Raw genomic sequence first — 23427 nt, 5'->3', positions numbered from 1 at the left:
CTGAGATATGGCCATTTCTTCCCAGGATATAAATGTAGTAATTTTATCCAACTGGGCGTTGTTTCTCAAGAAGACGCCCATGAAGAACAGTTAAAAGTCCCAACTGAGGACCGCGCCCGCACAGAGCAGCCGCCGAGGACCGCGCCCGCACAGAGCAGCCGCCGAGGACCGCGCCCGCACAGAGCAGCCGCCGAGGACCGCGCCCGCACAGAGCAGCCGCCGAGGACCGCGCCCGCACAGAGCAGCCGCCGAGGACCGCGCCCGCACAGAGCAGCCGCCGAGGACCGCGCCCGCACAGAGCAGCCGCCGAGGACCGCGCCCGCACAGAGCAGCCGCCGAGGACCGCGCCCGCACAGAGCAGCCGCCGAGGACCGCGCCCGCACAGAGCAGCCGCTGAGGATCACGCCTGCTTGGTGAAAGAGACTAAATTTCTATATAGGGAATGAAGAATCCATATCTCAGGAATGGATCGGCACAGGAACAAAAGAAAACAATGCCGGATTCAGGAGAACAGCGGCATTTACACTGGGGACCAGGGGAAAAAGAAAAAAAAAAAAAAGTATGGCAAGTAACAGTCTGTCTTTATAAGATGCCAAACTGCACGAACGTTTTGGCAGAAAAATATTGATCGAAAGTAAGATAAACCACAAGGAATAAGGAAACATGTCTAGCAAATATATCACACGTGAGCCCCTGGACTTACAGTGGCGCCAGGCAGTGCACATGCCCAATCGCCACGCCGACAAAAGTAGCAGTCCCATGGATAGTGAATGGAGTGGTGGTCGGGAATGAGGGGAATAAAAGTTCCCTGTTCTGCCGATCACCACCAATCTATAAGTTACCAGTTCTTAGGATAAGGGATAGAAACCCCATTAAATGGTTAATAACTTGTGTAAGCCTCTACAATGTTTAGCACGTGGGAGACAATCCCTGTATATCAACTCATTATGTTTCTTGCCGCTCTACAGAAGAAATTCGCTGCCGCATTCAGGGCATCGTCACCGGCAAAGGCCACACAGCATCCAATAATGTCACGCTGGAAAGCTCTGCGCGGATTGTTGTGTAGACATGGGTAAGCGCGCCGTAAGTAATGCGAGCGGCTACTAAACAGTTAAGTCATAACCTACAAGGACGCTTCCGGGGAAAGACAGCACAAGTTATAATGGGCACAAAACAACAAAATAATTGGCTTGCTGGTAGATGGAAGACAAAGAAGAACTCGCGGGAAGTAAGAGCCAACGAGATGGAAGAAATGATCATCATTCCAGAAGCCGTGAGGGTCCGGAGTAAAGAGTTCTGCTTGAAACAATAAATTCCCAATTATCTCCTTACAATCTCCTCGGGCGAAACCTCGGCACGATCTGCTCTGATGTATCATGTAATCTGTTCCCTCTGAACCCGGAGAAATTATCAGCGGCTGAGGGATTACGGTTACGCGACTGCTGAATCCAAGGTTCATTGGGCAAAACACGAAATATTGGGATTTCATATACCTACCGCACCCCTGAGGTAAAGTGTGCCAAGTTTATTAAAAAGACACACGCTCAATTTGGGTTCAGGAAACTTTGGAACCCCGGCTGGCATAGATTCCAGATACAACGTACACCAGTAATTTTCTTGATGACTGCTCTGTCCTTTCTGCAAACTTATGGTTATTAGATTGTCAATGGAGCCACGAACAAAAGTGCAATAAAATATTACCAAAAATTATTTTTTTAAGATGAAAAATTGCCCAATATGTATGACGGCTAAGTGTCTCCCATCTGAGCTACTGCCTGCTGTCAAGATTGATCTGTCTATAGTTACAGACAAGACGAATTACAGGAATTGGGGGGGCTGTCCTCACAAGCCTCATTCCCATTGGGGGGGGGGCTCCTGCCCAGACACAGGACCTCAGCACGGAGTAGGAACTTGGCTGAACTGTTACCTGGTCTGGATTTGTTTATATCAGTCGTTCAATTTACGGTTCATCTTTCACAACAGATTAAGCTGCCCAGTTCTAATCCTCCTCCCTAGGACTGATTTTAAACGTCTACTGTCTCCCACCCCATCTTTATTTAGCTTGCATATTTGTTTGTTTTGCGCAGTGGGAAAGCTGGGTTACAGCAGCTATGCTCGCTCTGAAACAGCTGCTGTAACCCAACTTTTGCAATGCATTGTAGGGAAATGAGGGAAAGTAGCTCAGGGCTGCATACAGATGACCGCTCCAGCCAACACGGGATGCACACCTGCTCTTCAGAGAACTGGAAAAAGTCTTTCCAGGGGGTCAGGAAGCAAAAGTACTGGGAGGATCAAAAAGTGCAAGGATAGAACATATAGGATTGTACATTTTTAAGTCCATATCTGACCATTTAATGAGGGATATTTAGCCAAACCAAAGTCTTCTCCAAAAGTAAAGAGCACCCAACTGAAAGCAGCTATTTTGGGGTTCATGCCCCTCATCAGTGCAGAACAAGGGACTGGTTGGCTGGGTGAGACCTCCTGAGAAGGTTGGGGAGACACTCTTGCTTCAGACAGTTTCTTCTAGATCTCCGTCAAGAGCTTCTTAACCAGCCAAACTGTACCCTACTATTTGTGGATGAGATGGGGGGAGGGGCTTTTCCTTTTTTGGAGAAGAAAATGGTTTGGCTAAATATCCAGTGGTTGGTGCTTGTATAAGGGCTGGATATAATGGTATTGGAGATCCAACTTTCTTCCTCCCTTTTTATAACCTATAAGTCTTCCTACAGCAGGTGGGGGTCTCAACAGTAACCCCCAGTCATCCATGATGCATAGAAAGCGCCACCTATGAGGCAAAAATTAGAAGTTGCAGTATATGGTGGATGAAGAGATTGTGCAGATCTACCAATTTTTGAATAAGGGTCAGAGACCCTGCGCAGATCGCTACCAACGCATTTATCTGCTAAATCAAAGAAATCTGCATTTATATTACCATAGACAAAAGGGAAAAGATTTGAATCCTTGTTTACCCCAAAAACATACGTTGGGTTGCCCCTTCATGCTAGCTCGATTTTTGCACCCACGTCCAAGTGTCCAGTGCATTAGTGTGAGGAAGGACAATGCCGTCCTTGTGCGTTTTGTCAGCCGATGCAACGTTTTCCAAGCAGAACACGTTTTCTGAAATCGCAATTTGCCATTTTGCTAGAGGAGTCTCATTCTCTTGGATTTGGCGTGTCACTGACCATTCCACCTCCCCATGTCCGTTCCCAAAACAGCATCTACACGGCGGCAGGTTAGACACAAAGCGAGGCAGTGTGTGCAAGCGGGACGCTTCTCCAAGGGACAAAACAAACTGAGGATTGACGTCACGGAGGCCATTTCCAGCCGGGGATATTATCTTCCCTATAAATATGTCTCACGCAGGGCTCAGAAGAAATAAATCACATGCCTGAATTACTCGGCTGCACCGAGCCGAGATCAGCACAAAAGGAGAACCTGCGTGATGTGAAGAAGCAATTACATTCAATTTGGAGACCAAGTCTTCATCCCATTTTGCAGCTTTCCAAGCTTTCTGGCTTCTGGTGACTTCTTTTAATAGCTTTGGCAATTTTAAACAGTCGGAGCGAAAGAAAACAAGAAATAATCCAATTGTGAACATTTCTAGATGGACTCCGAAAGTGTAAGAAAATGTGCAGATGGTCCCATAGTAATTGGAGCATTCTGGAGGTGCATGGTCATTTCTGGTTTTAGGATCGGTCATATGATTGACACCAACATGTCACGGGTTTGTCAGGGGTAATAGACAGTCGCTCTGGATCTGGCTGTAGAAGGTCACTGCGCTTGGCATTGCAGACACCTTCTTAATCCTTCTTCCTTTAAGACCCAGTGGCGACCTCCCTCATGCTGCTTATTGACACACCCTTGCATAGGAGGTAGAAACTGATACTTCTATGTTCTTTTGTGCATGTTTGGAGCACTAGCTGTTGGCCGACTTCTTCCCTGGTGCCCTTGGAGGACAGTTGGCGTTACTCCTCTGGTGTCTGCTCAAGCTAAGTTCATCTCCTTTGTTTGTCTACCTTGTTGTCTTTAGTTTGTAGTGGGGCCTGACCAGCGCTCACCCCTCCCTCTCCCTATCTAGGCCCAAGCTCTAGGGACACACAGGGTTTAAGGTTCTGCTCGGCAATAGGTGTGGAACCTATATAGGGACGGTAGGGTAGGCAGGATGTTATTAGATCAGCCTAGGGGTCTTCACTCCCCCTTTCCCTAGTGTTTGGTCTTCCTCCCCCTCTTCCCTTTGTGTTGCACTTAGTCTTTCCCTCACCTTGCATGGCAAAACGGCGCTCAGCGGACCCCATCAACTTTTAATGGTCTGTGTCGGGATCCGTCTTGTACTGAATGCATGGGAATTTAAGAAGGGAACCAGGCTATATCCTCCTAATTGTTAGGATCTATAAGAGACAGAGAAGGTCGTCCTCTCCCACTGACTATAACGTGGGGGTATACTCTACAAATAAAAATAATTCATCCCAGGACCTACTCCCTTGTCTCATGTTACAATTTATAATGAGATGGTAAATCTTCTGTGTCTCAGCCATGTCGTCTCCTCACTTTCCTGTGTGTGGCTGTAAGACAACTCATTGCAGCAGAAGCCTCCCCCCATTGTCTGAAGACAAAAGATTTGTCCAGATAATTTGTAACTAACGAACAAAAGATTAACTCCTGTCCAATGCGGGATTTCCTAGATTCACGTGTATGGTGTCGCCGGCCAACTGATTATCGGGGGAGGGAGAGATGTCGATCAATTAAGTCCGATTTGGGACTGCCGGTTGCCTTGTTCTCCCACAGATAAGCTGCCTCCAGAGATGTCAGTCAGCGGCTTTCTCATAGATAACAATGAAAGAGTGCTCCTGTATGGGAGAGCATGCGGCCAACAGTCATTACTATGTATGGGGGGCCATAACAAAACTTATATTTCTTGTTTCATTTCATCATTCATTTCGAGGTTTTCCCCTTTCCTCCTCTTCACCAGTCTGTGTGTAACAGATAGACAGATAGCTGCAGCAGGAGCCTCTCCCCACTCTGCAGGTAAAAGGTCGGTAAGCTCCGCCCCCTTGACTCAGAGGGTGTAGAAAGTAACAGATGAGCAGGAGATGAACCCTGTGGGATTTTTCTACATTATTTATCATTCAGAAAAAGCGGCAGCAGTGAGGACAACTATATTTTTTTTTACATAATTTTGACTCAGTCATTTCTGGGTTTTTCCTCTTCTCTATCCGGTGTGTCGCTGTAAGACAACCAGCTGCAGCAGGATCCTCCCCCCTCTCGCGACAGACAATAGGCAAACCCCTCCCCCTTGGATTAGAAAGGGCTTTATCCATCCGCCAGCCAAGGATGGAATGGATCACACCAGGAGATTTCGGTGCGGAAGACTGTATTTCTTGTTTAATTTCATCAGTCGTTCCTAGATTGAGTTCTCCTTGGAAGATGTGCAAGGGATCTACCTGCATTCATCAACTTCTGCGTTCCGCATATATTAAAAAAATGTAATGCCATGAGGACAAGCTGCAGATTAAGACAAGGAATCAAACAGTTAAAATTGTTTCGGAATTTTTCAACCTGCTGGAAATTTTTTGTTCTGCATCGTTTGCGCGGCAGACTTCACGCCAAAAAGCGCACGTTGTTATTACTCCCCTCTCTCCCTTCCCCGTTGATCCAATCTGTAGCATTCCTCTAATAGCCGCTGACAATAGAGCTGACGAGCTTTTCACAGCCGCGGCCCGCGCTGATTTTGCCTGAATGTGCTGCTGATGGCAACGTGCGGCGCTCCGTACTAGGCTCGCAAAACGGCTCCTGAATAGGATGGTAACAAGCACGGCTTCTCCCCGCGCAGCCCACCCTTTGGGAAACGGGGTTGTTGGAAGATAGGACAAGAGCTGCGTTATTACCCATCACAATGGATGGAAGAAAGACAAAGCCCCGTTTACGAGCGGGGACCGCCGGCCAAAAAAAAAAAAAAATCACACTGATACTTTTTGGCTTCTTTTGTCCCCACCAGCGAGCTTATTAAAGACTCATTAGCTGCACTTCTTGTTACAACATACCACAATTAACTAAGTGAGTGGTTGGCAAAAGAAAATCGTAAGGATGTAAGATCTATATATAATACCGCAAACTTAACTAGTTATGTGCCAGATCAATTCACTTGTGACTATATTACTACAAATCAGGAAACAGAAAAAAACTTTTTTCTTCCAAAACCCTCGATTAAACTGTGTGTTGGAAGCAGGAAAAATTAGCAATGGTAAAGAACTGAGTGAGTCTCACGTAACAATCACCAAAATAGCAGGTGTTTTCTGCTGTACGGCAAACCTTGCGGGGGCAGTCCCGGTAGGCCGGCGGGCCTGGCGGGGGCGGTCCCGGTAGGCCGGCGGGCCTGGCGGGGGCGGTCCCGGTAGGCCGGCGGGCCTGGCGGGGGCGGTCCCGGTAGGCCGGCGGGCCTGGCGGGGGCGGTCCCGGTAGGCCGGCGGGCCTGGCGGGGGCGGTCCCGGTAGGCCGGCGGGCCTGGCGGGGGCGGTCCCGGTAGGCCGGCGGGCCTGGCGGGGGCGGTCCCGGTAGGCCGGCGGGCCTGGCGGGGGCGGTCCCGGTAGGCCGGCGGGCCTGGCGGGGGCGGTCCCGGTAGGCCGGCGGGCCTGGCGGGGGCGGTCCCGGTAGGCCGGCGGGCCTGGCGGGGGCGGTCCCGGTAGGCCGGCGGGCCTGGCGGGGGCGGTCCCGGTAGGCCGGCGGGCCTGGCGGGGCGGTCATGGTAGGTGGCGGGCCTGGTGGGGCGGTCCCGGTAGGTGGTGGGCCTAGTGGGGCGGTCCCGGTAGGCGGCGGGTCTAGTGGGTCGGTCCCAGTAGGCGGGTCTAGTGGGGCGGTCCAAGTACATGGCAGGTCCTATAAAGTGTTCTCGGAAATGTCTAGTACCCAGAAGTGGTACAACTTTTGATGAGTGCCAAAGACCCGCCCCTACTTCCTGTAAAGAGACAAAGATCAGCCCCTACTTCCCGTAAAGAGACAAAGACCCGCCCCTACTTCCCATAAAGAGACAAAGATCCGCCCCTACTTCCTGTAAAGAGACAAAGATCCGCCCCTACTTCCCATAAAGAGACAAAGACCCGCCCCTACTTCCTGTAAAGAGACAAAGATCCGCTCCTACTTCCTGTAAAGAGACAAAGATCTGCTCCTACTTCCTGTAAAGAGACAAAGATCCGCTCCTACTTCCTGTAAAGAGACAAAGATCTGCTCCTACTTCCTGTAAAGAGACAAAGATCCGCTCCTACTTCCTGTAAAGAGACAAAGACCCGCCCCTACTTCTTGTAAAGAGACAAAGATCCGCTCCTACTTCCTGTAAAGAGACAAAGACCCGCCCCTACTTCCTGTAAAGAGACAAAGATCCGCTCCTACTTCCCGTAGAGACAAAGATCCGCTCCTACTTCCCGTAAAGAGACAAAGATCCGCTCCTACTTCCCGTAAAGAGACAAAGACCCGTCCCTACTTCCCGTAAAGAGACAAAGACCCGCCCCTACTTCCCATAAAGACAGTAAGAAGAAAGACAAACACCAGGTGGCCGACTCTTTGGAGTAATTTTTAAATAAAGTGATTTGCAGATTGTCTGTATATTCACTATAAAATCATCTGAAACAAGGACCTTTCAACTAATTCCACATCTCTATATATTTGTCTAGATCTTTATATTAATATCTAAAAATTAAAATTCCTGCTTTTACACTGGTAGAAGAAGTGTGAGGGCAGACGGCTCACGGTGCGATGACATCAGCCTATGCAGTCAGAAATAGAAATGGCTTCTGAGTCAGGTCTGCAAACAGAAGGGGCTGATGCTGATTGATTACCAAGGAATCGTGCCCAGCGTGCGGATCACAGCAGCACGTCATCTAAAAAAAATTACTGACGTCACCACAAATTAACCTTCGGGATTGTGAACGCAACAAGAACCGCAGTTCTGCATGTACAAAGAAATCAAGAACCTCAATGTGATGCCCCCTAAAATCGGCGATGCGCGATAATCAAGCTGCTAAAAAAAGGGGAAAACATATAAAATGTACAGAACACGAGACACTACCAGAAATGGTCAGGATTATCCTCATGTCTGTTATACCAGGCACACTAGAATCCAAACATAAGCAATGACTTTGGCGCTCACAGTCCAGGGGCGACAATCATGAGTTGGAAAGAGACTCGGGTGCATCAAGTTCGAAAAATCAGGCCACTCTTTTCGGTATTAGGACATTGGATCGGATGCGGCGGTTTTCCTAACATCTTACTTAGCAAGTACTTACCCATGGAATACAACATTGTTGTGCCGTACCTCTGTTATACCTCCTGGAAAAGTCTAAACGGAAACTGACAACTGGATGTTACCATGTCACTTAAGGTAAGGGGTACGTTCACACACATGCTGATATTGTTCAGCATGATGGACTGATCGTGTGTAGGGATGCGCCTTATTCTCAAGGGGAATTGGAACTTCCAGTTGCTAATTTATTCATGAATTTCCAAGAGGCATAACAGAGGAATGGAATGATCAAAGGAAAAGGTGCTGACATTTTACACTTCAAAATCTTGATTCTATGGGGGCAGTAGTGCATGTGTGACCTCCGCTCTGCTCACTTCTATGGGGGCAGTAGTGCATGTGTGACCTCTGCTCTGCTCACTTCTATGGGGGCAGTAGCGCATGTGTGACCTCCGCTCTGCTCACTTCTATGGGAGCAGTAGCGCATGTGTGACCTCCGCTCTGCTCACTTCTATGGCGGCAGTAGCGCATGTGTGACCTCCGCTCTGCTCACTTCTATGGGGGCAGTAGCGCATGTGTGACCACCGCTCTGCTCACTTCTATGGGGGCAGTAGTGCATGTGTGACCTCCGCTCTGCTCACTTCTATGGGGGCAGTAGTGCATGTGTGACCTCCGCTCTGCTCACTTCTATGGGGTCAGTAGTGCATGTGTGACCTCCGCTCTGCTAACTTCTATGGGGTCAGTAGTGCATGTGTGACCTCTGCTCTGCTCACTTCTATGGGGGCATGTGTGACCACTGCCATACTCCTATGGAAGCAGTACTGCATATGTGACCTCTGCTCTGCTCACTTCTTTGGGGGCAGTAGTGAATGTGTGACCTCCGCTTTGCTAAATTCTATGGGGGCAGTAGTGCATGTGTGACCACCGTTATACTTACTTCTATGGGAGCAGCTTCTATGGAAGCAGTAGTGTGCATGTGTGACCACCGTTATACTTACTTCTATGGGAGCAGTAGTGGGGGCATGTGTGACCTCCGCTCTACTCACTTCTACGGGAGCAGTAGTGGGGGCATGTGTGACCTCCGCTCTACTCACTTCTATGGAAGCAGTAATGTGCATGTGTTACCTCCCCTCTACTCACTTCTATGGGGGCAGCAGTGAGGGCATGTGTGACCTCCGCTCTACTCACTTCTCTGGGGGCAGTAGTGAGGGCATGTGTGACCACTGCACTACTCACTTCTATGGGGGCATGTGTGACCACTGCACTGCTCACTTCTATGGGGGCAGTAGTGGGGGCATGTGTGACCTCCGCTCTGCTCACTTCTATGGGGGCAGTAGCGCATGTGTGACCTCTGCTCTGCTCACTTCTATGGGGGCATGTGTGACCACTGCTATACTCCTATGGAAGCAGTACTGCATATGTGACCTCTGCTCTGCTCACTTCTTTGGGGGCAGCAGAGAGGGCATGTGTGACCTCCGCTCTACTCACTTCTCTGGGGGCAGTAGTGAGGGCATGTGTGACCACTGCACTACGCACTTCTATGGGGGCATGTGTGACCACTGCACTGCTCACTTCTATGGGGGCAGTAGTGGGGGCATGTGTGACCTCCGCTCTGCTAACTTCTATGGGGTCAGTAGTGCATGTGTGACCTCTGCTCTGCTCACTTCTATGGGGGCATGTGTGACCACTGCTATACTCCTATGGAAGCAGTACTGCATATGTGACCTCTGCTCTGCTCACTTCTTTGGGGGCAGTAGTGAATGTGTGACCTCCGCTTTGCTAAATTCTATGGGGGCAGTAGTGCATGTGTGACCACCGTTATACTTACTTCTATGGGAGCAGCTTCTATGGAAGCAGTAGTGTGCATGTGTGACCACCGTTATACTTCCTTCTATGGGAGCAGTAGTGGGGGCATGTGTGACCTCCGCTCTACTCACTTCTACGGGAGCAGTAGTGGGGGCATGTGTGACCTCCGCTCTACTCACTTCTATGGAAGCAGTAATGTGCATGTGTTACCTCCCCTCTACTCACTTCTATGGGGGCAGCAGTGAGGGCATGTGTGACCTCCGCTCTACTCACTTCTCTGGGGGCAGTAGTGAGGGCATGTGTGACCACTGCACTACTCACTTCTATGGGGGCATGTGTGACCACTGTACTGCTCACTTCTATGGGGGCAGTAGTGGGGGCACGTGTGACCTCCGCTCTGCTCACTTCTATGGGGGCAGTAGCGCATGTGTGACCTCTGCTCTGCTCACTTCTATGGGGGCAGTAGTGCATGTGTGACCTCCGCTCTGCTAACTTCTATGGGGGCAGTAGTGCATGTGTGACCACCACTCTGCTCACTTCTATGGGGGCAGTAGTGCATGTGTGACCTCCACTCTGCTCACTTCTATGGGGGCAGTAGTGCATGTGTGACCTCCGCTCTACTCACTTCTATGGAAGCAGTAATGTGCATGTGTGACCTCCCCTCTACTGACTTCTATGGGGGCAGCAGTGAGGGCATGTGTGACCTCCGCTCTACTCACTTCTCTGGGGGCAGTAGTGAGGGCATGTGTGACCACTGCACTACTCACTTCTATGGGGGCATGTGTGACCACTGCACTGCTCACTTCTATGGGGGCAGTAGTGGGGGCATGTGTGACCTCCGCACTGCTCACTTCTATGGGGGCAGTAGTGCATGTGTGACCTCCGCTCTGCTCACTTCTATGGGGGCAGTAGCGCATGTGTGACCTCTGCTCTGCTCACTTCTATGGGGGCAGTAGTGCATGTGTGACCACCGCTCTGCTCACTTCTATGGGGGCAGTAGTGCATGTGTGACCTCCACTCTGCTCACTTCTATGGGGGCAGTAGTGCATGTGTGACCTCCGCTCTGCTAACTTCTATGGGGTCAGTAGTGCATGTGTGACCTCTGCTCTGCTCACTTCTATGGGGGCATGTGTGACCACTGCTATACTCCTATGGAAGCAGTAGTGCATATGTGACCTCTGCTCTGCTCACTTCTTTGGGGGCAGTAGTGAATGTGTGACCTCCGCTCTCTACACTTCTATGGGGGCAGTAGTGCATGTGTGACCTCCGCTCTGCACACTTCTATGCGGGCATGTGTGACCACTGCTCTGCTTACTTCTACGGGGGCAGTAGTGCATGTGTGACCTCCGCTTTGCTAACTTCTATGTGGTCAGTAGTGCATGTGTGACCTCTGCTCTGCTCACTTCTATGGGGGCAGTAGTGCATGTGTGACCTCCGCTCTGCTAACTTCTATGGGGTCAGTAGTGCATGTGTGACCTCCGCTCTGCTAACTTCTATGGGGTCAGTAGTGCATGTGTGACCTCTGCTCTGCTCACTTCTATGGGGGCATGTGTGACCACTGCTATACTCCTATGGAAGCAGTACTGCATATGTGACCTATGCTCTGCTCACTTCTTTGGGGGCAGTAGTGAATGTGTGACCTCCGCTTTGCTAAATTCTATGGGGGCAGTAGTGCATGTGTGACCACCGTTATACTTACTTCTATGGGAGCAGCTTCTATGGAAGCAGTAGTGTGCATGTGTGACCACCGTTATACTTACTTCTATGGGAGCAGTAGTGGGGGCATGTGTGACCTCCGCTTTACTCACTTCTACGGGAGCAGTAGTGGGGGCATGTGTGACCTCCGCTCTACTCACTTCTATGGAAGCAGCAATGTGCATGTGTTACCTCCCCTCTACTCACTTCTATGGGGGCAGCAGTGAGGGCATGTGTGACCTCCACTCTACTCACTTCTCTGGGGGCAGTAGTGAGGGCATGTGTGACCACTGCACTACTCACTTCTATGGGGGCATGTGTGACCACTGCACTGCTCACTTCTATGGGGGCAGTAGTGGGGGCATGTGTGACCTCCGCTCTGCTCACTTCTATGGGGGCAGTAGCGCATGTGTGACCTCTGCTCTGCTCACTTCTATGGGGGCAGTAGTGCATGTGTGACCTCCGCTCTGCTAACTTCTATGGGGGCAGTAGTGCATGTGTGACCACCACTCTGCTCACTTCTATGGGGGCAGTAGTGCATGTGTGACCTCCACTCTGCTCACTTCTATGGGGGCAGTAGTGCATGTGTGACCTCCGCTCTACTCACTTCTATGGAAGCAGTAATGTGCATGTGTGACCTCCCCTCTACTGACTTCTATGGGGGCAGCAGTGAGGGCATGTGTGACCTCCGCTCTACTCACTTCTCTGGGGGCAGTAGTGAGGGCATGTGTGACCACTGCACTACTCACTTCTATGGGGGCATGTGTGACCACTGCACTGCTCACTTCTATGGGGGCAGTAGTGGGGGCATGTGTGACCTCCGCACTGCTCACTTCTATGGGGGCAGTAGTGCATGTGTGACCTCCGCTCTGCTCACTTCTATGGGGGCAGTAGCGCATGTGTGACCTCTGCTCTGCTCACTTCTATGGGGGCAGTAGTGCATGTGTGACCACCGCTCTGCTCACTTCTATGGGGGCAGTAGTGCATGTGTGACCTCCACTCTGCTCACTTCTATGGGGGCAGTAGTGCATGTGTGACCTCCGCTCTGCTAACTTCTATGGGGTCAGTAGTGCATGTGTGACCTCTGCTCTGCTCACTTCTATGGGGGCATGTGTGACCACTGCTATACTCCTATGGAAGCAGTAGTGCATATGTGACCTCTGCTCTGCTCACTTCTTTGGGGGCAGTAGTGAATGTGTGACCTCCGCTCTCTACACTTCTATGGGGGCAGTAGTGCATGTGTGACCTCCGCTCTGCACACTTCTATGCGGGCATGTGTGACCACTGCTCTGCTTACTTCTACGGGGGCAGTAGTGCATGTGTGACCTCCGCTTTGCTAACTTCTATGTGGTCAGTAGTGCATGTGTGACCTCTGCTCTGCTCACTTCTATGGGGGCAGTAGTGCATGTGTGACCTCCGCTCTGCTAACTTCTATGGGGTCAGTAGTGCATGTGTGACCTCCGCTCTGCTAACTTCTATGGGGTCAGTAGTGCATGTGTGACCTCTGCTCTGCTCACTTCTATGGGGGCATGTGTGACCACTGCTATACTCCTATGGAAGCAGTACTGCATATGTGACCTATGCTCTGCTCACTTCTTTGGGGGCAGTAGTGAATGTGTGACCTCCGCTTTGCTAAATTCTATGGGGGCAGTAGTGCATGTGTGACCACCGTTATACTTACTTCTATGAGAGCAGCTTCTATGGAAGCAGTAGTGTGCATGTGTGACCACCGTTATACTTACTTCTATGGGAGCAGTAGTGGGGGCATGTGTGACCTCCGCTCTACTCACTTCTACGGGAGCAGTAGTGGGGGCATGTGTGACCTCCGCTCTACTCACTTCTATGGAAGCAGTAATGTGCATGTGTTACCTCCCCTCTACTCACTTCTATGGGGGCAGCAGTGAGGGCATGTGTGACCTCCGCTCTACTCACTTCTCTGGGGGCAGTAGTGAGGGCATGTGTGACCACTGCACTACTCACTTCTATGGGGGCATGTGTGACCACTGCACTGCTCACTTCTATGGGGGCAGTAGTGGGGGCATGTGTGACCTCCGCTCTGCTCACTTCTATGGGGGCAGTAGCGCATGTGTGACCTCTGCTCTGCTCACTTCTATGGGGGCAGTAGTGCATGTGTGACCTCCGCTCTGCTCACTTCTATGGGGGCAGTAGTGCATGTGTGACCTCCACTCTGCTCACTTCTATGGGGGCAGTAGTGCATGTGTGACCTCCGCTCTACTCACTTCTATGGAAGCAGTAATGTGCATGTGTGACCTCCCCTCTACTGACTTCTATGGGGGCAGCAGTGAGGGCATGTGTGACCTCCGCTCTACTCACTTCTCTGGGGGCAGTAGTGAGGGCATGTGTGACCACTGCACTACTCACTTCTATGGGGGCATGTGTGACCACTGCACTGCTCACTTCTATGGGGGCAGTAGTGGGGGCATGTGTGACCTCCGCACTGCTCACTTCTATGGGGGCAGTAGTGCATGTGTGACCTCCGCTCTGCTCACTTCTATGGGGGCAGTAGCGCATGTGTGACCTCTGCTCTGCTCACTTCTATGGGGGCAGTAGTGCATGTGTGACCACCGCTCTGCTCACTTCTATGGGGGCAGTAGTGCATGTGTGACCTCCACTCTGCTCACTTCTATGGGGGCAGTAGTGCATGTGTGACCTCCGCTCTGCTAACTTCTATGGGGTCAGTAGTGCATGTGTGACCTCTGCTCTGCTCACTTCTATGGGGGCATGTGTGACCACTGCTATACTCCTATGGAAGCAGTAGTGCATATGTGACCTCTGCTCTGCTCACTTCTTTGGGGGCAGTAGTGAATGTGTGACCTCCGCTCTCTACACTTCTATGGGGGCAGTAGTGCATGTGTGACCTCCGCTCTGCACACTTCTATGCGGGCATGTGTGACCACTGCTCTGCTTACTTCTACGGGGGCAGTAGTGCATGTGTGACCTCCGCTTTGCTAACTTCTATGTGGTCAGTAGTGCATGTGTGACCTCTGCTCTGCTCACTTCTATGGGGGCAGTAGTGCATGTGTGACCTCCGCTCTGCTAACTTCTATGGGGTCAGTAGTGCATGTGTGACCTCCGCTCTGCTAACTTCTATGGGGTCAGTAGTGCATGTGTGACCTCTGCTCTGCTCACTTCTATGGGGGCATGTGTGACCACTGCTATACTCCTATGGAAGCAGTACTGCATATGTGACCTATGCTCTGCTCACTTCTTTGGGGGCAGTAGTGAATGTGTGAGCTCCGCTTTGCTAAATTCTATGGGGGTAGTAGTGCATGTGTGACCACCGTTATACTTACTTCTATGGGAGCAGTAGTGGGGGCATGTGTGACCTCCGCTCTACTCACTTCTACGGGAGCAGTAGTGGGGGCATGTGTGACCTCCGCTCTACTCACTTCTATGGAAGCAGTAATGTGCATGTGTTACCTCCCCTCTACTCACTTCTATGGGGGCAGCAGTGAGGGCATGTGTGACCTCCGCTCTACTCACTTCTCTGGGGGCAGTAGTGAGGGCATGTGTGACCACTGCACTACTCACTTCTATGGGGGCATGTGTGACCACTGCACTGCTCACTTCTATGGGGGCAGTAGTGGGGGCATGTGTGACCTCCGCTCTGCTCACTTCTATGGGGGCAGTAGCGCATGTGTGACCTCTGCTCTGCTCACTTCTATGGGGGCAGTAGTGCATGTGTGACCTCCGCTCTGCTCACTTCTATGGGGGCAGTAGTGCATGTGTGACCACCACTCTGCTCACTTCTATGGGGGCAGTAGTGCATGTGTGACCTCCACTCTGCTCACTTCTATGGGGGCAGTAGTGCATGTGTGACCTCCGCTCTACTCACTTCTATGGAAGCAGTAATGTGCATGTGTGACCTCCCCTCTACTGACTTCTATGGGGGCAGCAGTGAGGGCATGTGTGACCTCCGCTCTACTCACTTCTCTGGGGGCAGTAGTGAGGGCATGTGTGACCACTGCACTACTCACTTCTATGGGGGCATGTGTGACCACTGCACTGCTCACTTCTATGGGGGCAGTAGTGGGGGCATGTGTGACCTCCGCACTGCTCACTTCTATGGGGGCAGTAGTGCATGTGTGACCTCCGCTCTGCTCACTTCTATGGGGGCAGTAGCGCATGTGTGACCTCTGCTCTGCTCACTTCTATGGGGGCAGTAGTGCATGTGTGACCACCGCTCTGCTCACTTCTATGGGGGCAGTAGTGCATGTGTGACCTCCACTCTGCTCACTTCTATGGGGGCAGTAGTGCATGTGTGACCTCCGCTCTGCTAACTTCTATGGGGTCAGTAGTGCATGTGTGACCTCTGCTCTGCTCACTTCTATGGGGGCATGTGTGACCACTGCTATACTCCTATGGAAGCAGTAGTGCATATGTGACCTCTGCTCTGCTCACTTCTTTGGGGGCAGTAGTGAATGTGTGACCTCCGCTCTCTACACTTCTATGGGGGCAGTAGTGCATGTGTGACCTCCGCTCTGCACACTTCTATGCGGGCATGTGTGACCACTGCTCTGCTTACTTCTACGGGGGCAGTAGTGCATGTGTGACCTCCGCTTTGCTAACTTCTATGTGGTCAGTAGTGCATGTGTGACCTCCGCTCTGCTCACTTCTATGGGGGCAGTAGTACATGTGTGACCTCCGCTTTGCTAAATTCTATGGGGGCAGTAGTGCATGTGTGACCACCGTTATACTTACTTCTATGGGAGCAGCTTCTATGGAAGCAGTAGTGTGCATGTGTGACCACCGTTATACTTCCTTCTATGGGAGCAGTAGTGGGGGCATGTGTGACCTCCGCTCTACTCACTTCTACGGGAGCAGTAATGTGCATGTGTGACCTCCCCTCTACTCACTTCTATGGGGGCAGCAGTGAGGGCATGTGTGACCACTGCACTACTCACTTCTATGGGGGCATGTGTGACCACTGCACTGCTCACTTCTATGGGGGCAGTAGTGGGGGTATGTGTGACCTCCGCTCTGCTCACTTTCACGGGAGCTGTAATGGGGGCACTTGTGACCTCCACTTTGCTCACTTCTATGTGGGCAGTAGTCGGGGCATGTGTGACCTCCGCTCTGCTCACATCTATGGGGGCAGCTTATGACATGACAGACCACTACTGCCATACTCAACTTACATATCTAGACGTCTCTTCCAGATTCTGATCATTCATGTTCTTGGGGACCGTCCTCGTCACTCGCCGACCCTTGGCGTACGGTTTCGGGAGTTGTCCTCTGAACTCCGATTCAATGAACTGAAGTTGCCAACTAGAGATAAGAATCAAAACAAGAGAAGCATTAGAGGAGTGTGCAGGTCCTCGGGTGGCTGTGACCCCGTCCATACAGACTGCAGCCAAAATGTGCAAAAAGAGAGCCAGTATAAAATAAAAAAAAATAAACTACATTAAAGGGGCACAACTCTACATTTTATATGACCTCCCATAACACGCGCAAGCTCAGCCAAGCAAGCACAAATTCTGCAGGCTCCTCTATTAGCAGCCTATCTTCCATTTTGAATAAACGATCAGGCATGTTGAAATCCAACATGCCCGATCCGACCTCTCAATGCCATCTTCCCACGTACACAACAGATGCAAAATCGGCACCGATAAAATGAGTTATCTTGGCAGACATTTAACTAATCAATAAAGTAAATATCTACATTTTTGGGGACTTGAAATAGAACTGATCTCGAGAATGGGGGTTGGGTTCTAAAATGTATCGTTGGAATGGCACAATGGCCAAGCATGCGCTTACAGTACATAGAGAGAGCATAGCTTAGTGTTGCGCATGCGCGGCCATTCTGATGGAACATTTTAGAACTTGGGGTGGGGTCCTCGTGGCCAGACTCTCAATGATAAGGAAGTTATCACCTGTCCCAATGTTCAGAATACCCCTTTAAAGCACCCCCATGTTCAGTACAAGGTGAAGCAATGATAGGACTCACTTGTCGGGAAGAAGAAAATTGCTTGGGAATCGATACCACTCTTTCCCCACGCACACATTCACAGTCTTGCTCTCCGGGACAGTGTGAATCACTGGGTCCTTGGCGATTCTGTAAAACTCAGGGTACAAATCTAGCGGTGCATGGTAACCTGAAAAACAGAAAAGTTGTCAAAGGGGGGAGTAGTATTGAAAAATTGCATATGATTTTATTATAAAGTGGGAACGGAAAGAATTCAAACCCCTTTAAATTTTTCACTCTTTTTTTTCGTTGCAGCCAATTCTAAAAAGTTCATTTTTTTTCTCATTAAAGTACACTCTGCACCCCAGCTTGACTGAAAAAAAACAAACAGAAAATGTAGAATTTTTTGCAAATTTATTAAAAAAGAAAAGCTGAAATATCACCTGGTCATAAGTATTCAGACCCTTTGCTCAGACACTCATATTTAAGTCACATGCTGTCCATTTCCTTGTGATCCTCCTTGAGATGGTTCTACTCCTTCATTGGAGTCCAGCTGTGTTTAATAAAACTGATAGGACTTGATTTGGAAAGGTACACACCTGTCTATATAAGACCTCACAGCTCACAGTGCATGTCACACCAAATGAGAATCATGAGCTCAAAGGAACTGCCCAAGGAGCTCGGAGACAGAAATGTGGCAAGGCACAGATCTGGCCAAGGTTACAAAAGAATTTCTGCATTACTCAAGGTTCCTAACAGCACAGTGGCCTCCATAATCCTTAAATGGAAGAAGTTTGGGACCACCAGAAGTCTTCCTAGACCTGGCCATCCAGCCAGACTGAGCAATCGTGGGAGAAGAACCTTGGTGAGAGAGGTAAAGAAGAACCCTAAGATCACTGTGGCTGAGCTCCAGAGATGCAGTAGGGAGATGGGAGAAAGTTCCACAAAGTCAACTATCACTACAGCCCTCCACCAGTCGGGCCTTTATGGCAGAGTGGCCCTATGGAAGCCTCTCCTCAGTGCAAGACATATGAAAGCCTGCATAGAGGTTGCTCAAAAACACATGAAGGACTCCCAGACTATGAGAAATAAGATTCTCTGGTCAGTTGAGACTAAGCTAGAACTTTCTGGTGATAATGCTAAGCAGTATGTGTGGAGAAAAACAGGCACTGCTCATAACCTGCCCAATACAATCCCAACAGTGAAACATGGTGGTGGCAGCATCATGCTATGGAGGTGTTTTTCAGCTGCAGGGACAGGACGACTGGTTGCAATTGAAGGAAACATGAATGCGGCCAAGTACAGAGATATCCTGGATGAAAACCTCTTCCAGAGTGCTCTGGACCTCAGACTTGGCCGAAGGTTCACCTTCCAACAAGACAATGACCCTAAGCACACAGCTAAAATAACAAAGGAGTGGCTTTAGAACAACTCTGTGACCATTCTTGACTGGCCCAGCCAGAGCCCTGACCTAAACCCAATTGAGCATCTCTGGAGAGACCTGAAAATGGCTGTCCACCAACGTTCACCATCCAACCTGACAGAACTGGAGGGGATCTGCAAGGAAGAATGACAGAGGATCCCCAAATCCAGGTGTGAAAAACTTGTTGCATCATTCCCAAGACTCATGGCTGTACTAGCTCAAAAGGGGGCTTCTACTCAATACTGAGCAAACGGTCTGAATACTTATGACCATGTAATATTTCAGTTTTTCTTTTTTAATAAATTTGCAAAAATTTCTACATTTCTGTTTTTTTCCAGTCAAGATGGGGTGCAGAGTGTACTTTAATGAGAAAAAAAAATGAACTTTTTAGAATTTACCAAATGGCTGCAATGAAACAAAGAGTGAAAAATTTAAAGTGATCTGAATACTTTCCGAACCCACTGTAACTTTTTCATTTTTCAAACTGGCCGCTAGAGAGGATATAATAGGCCTTTTCAGTAGCTTGGATTTGCTGTATAGACTGGGACAGAATGAGCAGAGTCGTCTCGCTATTATTACAGGCTGGTATAGTATCTGTGAGAATGCTGACAGATAAATAAACTTACTGTTCCCCTAAGTATTGCTGCAGCGTTGAGCTATTAAGAAAGGGTTCTCCACTGAGGGGCCAACCCCCTTAAAAAGGCACCCACTAATGTCACCATCTCTGCAGATAAGACACTGCTTGAAGGACGCCGCCGATCATAGAAAGAACTGAAACTAGGAGCATGGACTCACCTCTAAACAAGGCGATGGAGCGAGAGAAGGACAAGAGACCGAACAGCAGGACAGTACCGATGGCAAGCCAGTTGGAAGAAACTGTGTAATGTTCTAGTCTGTACCGTTGGAATAAAAAATGGTAACATTTCTAAAATGAGAAAAAAAAAAAGTACATTTCATCAACATAAATATATAAAAGAGACATTTATCTTCATCAGATACGGCAACTATTAATTGTCCGAGCAGCGAGACCATGGACTCTTAATTGTCCGAGCAGCGAGACCATGGACTCTTTATTGTCCGAGCAGCGAGACCATGGACTCTTTATTGTCCGAGCAGCGAGACCATGGACTCTTTATTGTCCGAGCAGCGAGACCATGGACTCTTTATTGTCCGAGCAGCGAGACCATGGACTCTTTATTGTCCGAGCAGCGAGACCATGGACTCTTTATTGTCCGAGCAGCGAGACCATGGACTCTTTATTGTCCGAGCAGCGAGACCATGGACTCTTTATTGTCCGAGCAGCGAGACCATGGACTCTTTATTGTCCGAGCAGCGAGACCATGGACTCTTTATTGTCCGAGCAGCGAGACCATGGACTCTTTATTGTCCGAGCAGCGAGACCATGGACTCTTTATTGTCCGAGCAGCGAGACCATGGACTCTTTATTGTCCGAGCAGCGAGACCATGGACTCTTTATTGTCCGAGCAGCGAGACCATGGACTCTTTATTGTCCGAGCAGCGAGACCATGGACTCTTTATTGTCCGAGCAGCGAGACCATGGACTCTTTATTGTCCGAGCAGCGAGACCATGGACTCTTTATTGTCCGAGCAGCGAGACCATGGACTCTTTATTGTCCGAGCAGCGAGACCATGGACTCTTTATTGTCCGAGCAGCGAGACCATGGACTCTTTATTGTCCGAGCAGCGAGACCATGGAGTCTTTATTGTCCGAGCAGCGAGACCATGGACTCTTTATTGTCCGAGCAGCGAGACCATGGACTCTTTATTGTCCGAGCAGCGAGACCATGGACTCTTTATTGTCCGAGCAGCGAGACCATGGACTCTTTATTGTCCGAGCAGCGAGACCATGGACTCTTTATTGTCCGAGCAGCGAGACCATGGACTCTTTATTGTCCGAGCAGCGAGACCATGGACTCTTTATTGTCCGAGCAGCGAGACCATGGACTCTTTATTGTCCGAGCTGCGAGACCATGGACTCTTTATTGTCCGAGCAGCGAGACCATGGACTCTTTATTGTCCGAGCAGCGAGACCATGGACTCTTTATAGTACTAGCAGTGAGACTATGAATTCTTCACTATGAGCAGTGAGACTATGGATTCTTTATTGTCCGAGCAGCGAGACCATGGACTCTTTATAGTACTAGCAGTGAGACTATGAATTCTTCACTATGAGTAGTGAGACCATGGACTCTTTATTGTCCGAGCAGTGAGACTATGGATTCTTCACTATGAGCAGGGAGACTACGAATTTTTTATCCCCACAGATCTGACATGAATAGGTCCTTAAGATCTGCGTCCTGGACAATCCCTTTAACCACTCCTACACTACCAGATTATCAGACTTTTTACAGAAACATATTTTAAGTACAAGAAATTCACGTCCATGAAGTGAACGATCCGTTCTCTGTCCACAGTCAGCGAGCTCTGCACGAGCCTCACAGCGGAGCAGATGATTGTCTCGCTGCACCAGACGCTCATTCTCCATTGTAATGGGGGACATCGTATTGTTCAGCTCGATGTTTCCTCTGTGCAGAAAGCGTGCGGCAATTTCACTGGGGTGATGGAAAATTGCAATACAAACGATCTACACACCGAGGCAGAACATCGTCTTATGTTTCATTTCAGAAAAGTTATTGTTCTGGAAACGTATTTGATCTGATGCCCGTACAGGTCTGTAACGTCATACCCTACAAAGGCTACACCAAGTATGTAGAGAAGTGTAGTTTTACTGCCCTCATCCCCGACAGCTAGTCTAATGTGTCTAGAAACTGTCCCAAGTCTCAGGCTCCAATTTCCATCCACTTTTTTTTCTCTTCATCAGCATTCGGTCAGGACTATAAGAGCTGGAACCTCCTTTCCCTCACTTCCCAGACTGTATTGCTCCTGCCATTGTTCAATGGCTTACCTACCCCAAACTAAAAGTTCATCTCTCTGTTACACCTTTCGAACAAAAAAACAGGAGCAGAGAAACAAAGACTGTAGAGGTACAAATACCTACCTATCTGTCAATATAGACCCTCCATTACATCCTTCATAGCTGTAAAGCCCCACTACACTTCTGGTGGACAATACTTTTCCCTCCTAAAAATTGTGCCCCCCACTAACTGCAGGGAGGCAAAGACCACCCCCCCGCACTAACTGTAGCGAGGCAAAGACCCGCCCCCCCCACTAACTGTAGCGAGGCAAAGACCCGCCCCCCCACTAACTGTAGCGAGGCAAAGACCCGCCCCCCCACTAACTGTAGCGAGGCAAAGACCCGCCCCCCCACTAACTGTAGCGAGGCAAAGACCCACCCCCCCACTAACTGTAGCGAGGCAAAGACCCGCCCCCCCCACTAACTGTAGCGAGGCAAAGACCCGCCCCCCCACTAACTGTAGCGAGGCAAAGACCCGCCCCCCCACTAACTGTAGCGAGGCAAAGACCCGCCCCCCCCCACTAACTGTAGCGAGACAAAGACCCGCCCCCCCCCCACTAACTGTAGCGAGGCAAAGACCCGCCCCCCCACTAACTGTAGCGAGGCAAAGACCCGCCCCCCCCCACTAACTGTAGCGAGACAAAGACCCGCCCCCCCACTAACTGTAGCGAGGCAAAGACCCGCACCCCCACTAACTGTAGCGAGACAAAGACCCGCCCCCCCACTAACTGTAGATAGACAAAGACCCACCCCCCACTAACTGTAGCGAGACAAAGACCGGCCCCCCACTAACTGTAGCGAGACAAAGACCCGCCCCCACTAACTGTAGCGAGACAAAGACCCGTCCCCCCACTAACTGTAGCGAGACAAAGACCCGCCTCCCCACTAACTGTAGCGAGACAAAGACCCGCCCCCACTAACTGTAGCGAGACAAAGACCCGCCCCCCACTAACTGTAGCGAGACAAAGACCCGCCCCCCACTAACTGTAGCGAGACAAAGACCGGCCCCCACTAACTGTAGCGAGGCAAAGACCGGCCCCCACTAACTGTAGCGAGGCAAAGACCCGCCCCCACTAACTGTAGCGAGACAAAGACCCGCCCCCACTAACTGTAGCGAGACAAAGACCCGCCCCCACTAACTGTAGCGAGGCAAAGACCCGCCCCCCACTAACTGTAGCCAGTCAAAGACCCACCCCCCACTAACTGTAGCGAGGCAAAGACCCACCCCCCACTAACTGTAGCGAGGCAAAGACCCGCCCCCCACGAACTGTAGCGAGGCAAAGACCCGCCCCCCACTAACTGTAGCGAGGCAAAGACCCGCCCCCACTAACTGTAGCGAGACAAAGACCCACCCCCCCACTAACTGTAGCGAGGCAAAGACCCGCCCCCCACTAACTGTAGCGAGGCAAAGA

The 23427-nt window shown here is 50.2% G+C and overlaps 1 protein-coding gene across 2 annotated transcripts in view; it reads right to left on the bottom strand.

Annotated features, from left to right (window-relative positions):
- The window catches only part of ALG9 (ALG9 alpha-1,2-mannosyltransferase), an 85571-nt gene that overhangs the window by 20674 nt on the left and 41470 nt on the right, over positions 1-23427 (bottom strand). For both annotated transcript variants that reach the window (XM_073657134.1, XM_073657133.1), the window contains exons 11-13: positions 19876-20005; positions 17700-17847; positions 16891-17020 (exon numbers count right to left, since the gene is read on the bottom strand). In XM_073657134.1, coding sequence (XP_073513235.1) covers positions 16891-17020; positions 17700-17847; positions 19876-20005 — 408 coding nt within the window. The remainder of the gene's footprint in view (positions 1-16890; positions 17021-17699; positions 17848-19875; positions 20006-23427) is intronic.

This window comes from Phyllobates terribilis, unplaced genomic scaffold, assembly GCF_046119375.1.
Source record: "Phyllobates terribilis strain yellow unplaced genomic scaffold, ASM4611937v1 Scaffold_12__6_contigs__length_324123572, whole genome shotgun sequence".
Classification (NCBI taxonomy): Eukaryota; Metazoa; Chordata; class Amphibia; order Anura; family Dendrobatidae; genus Phyllobates; species Phyllobates terribilis.
Note: the sequence above shows the minus strand (reverse complement) of the source record. Positions and strands in the feature narration are given on the sequence as shown.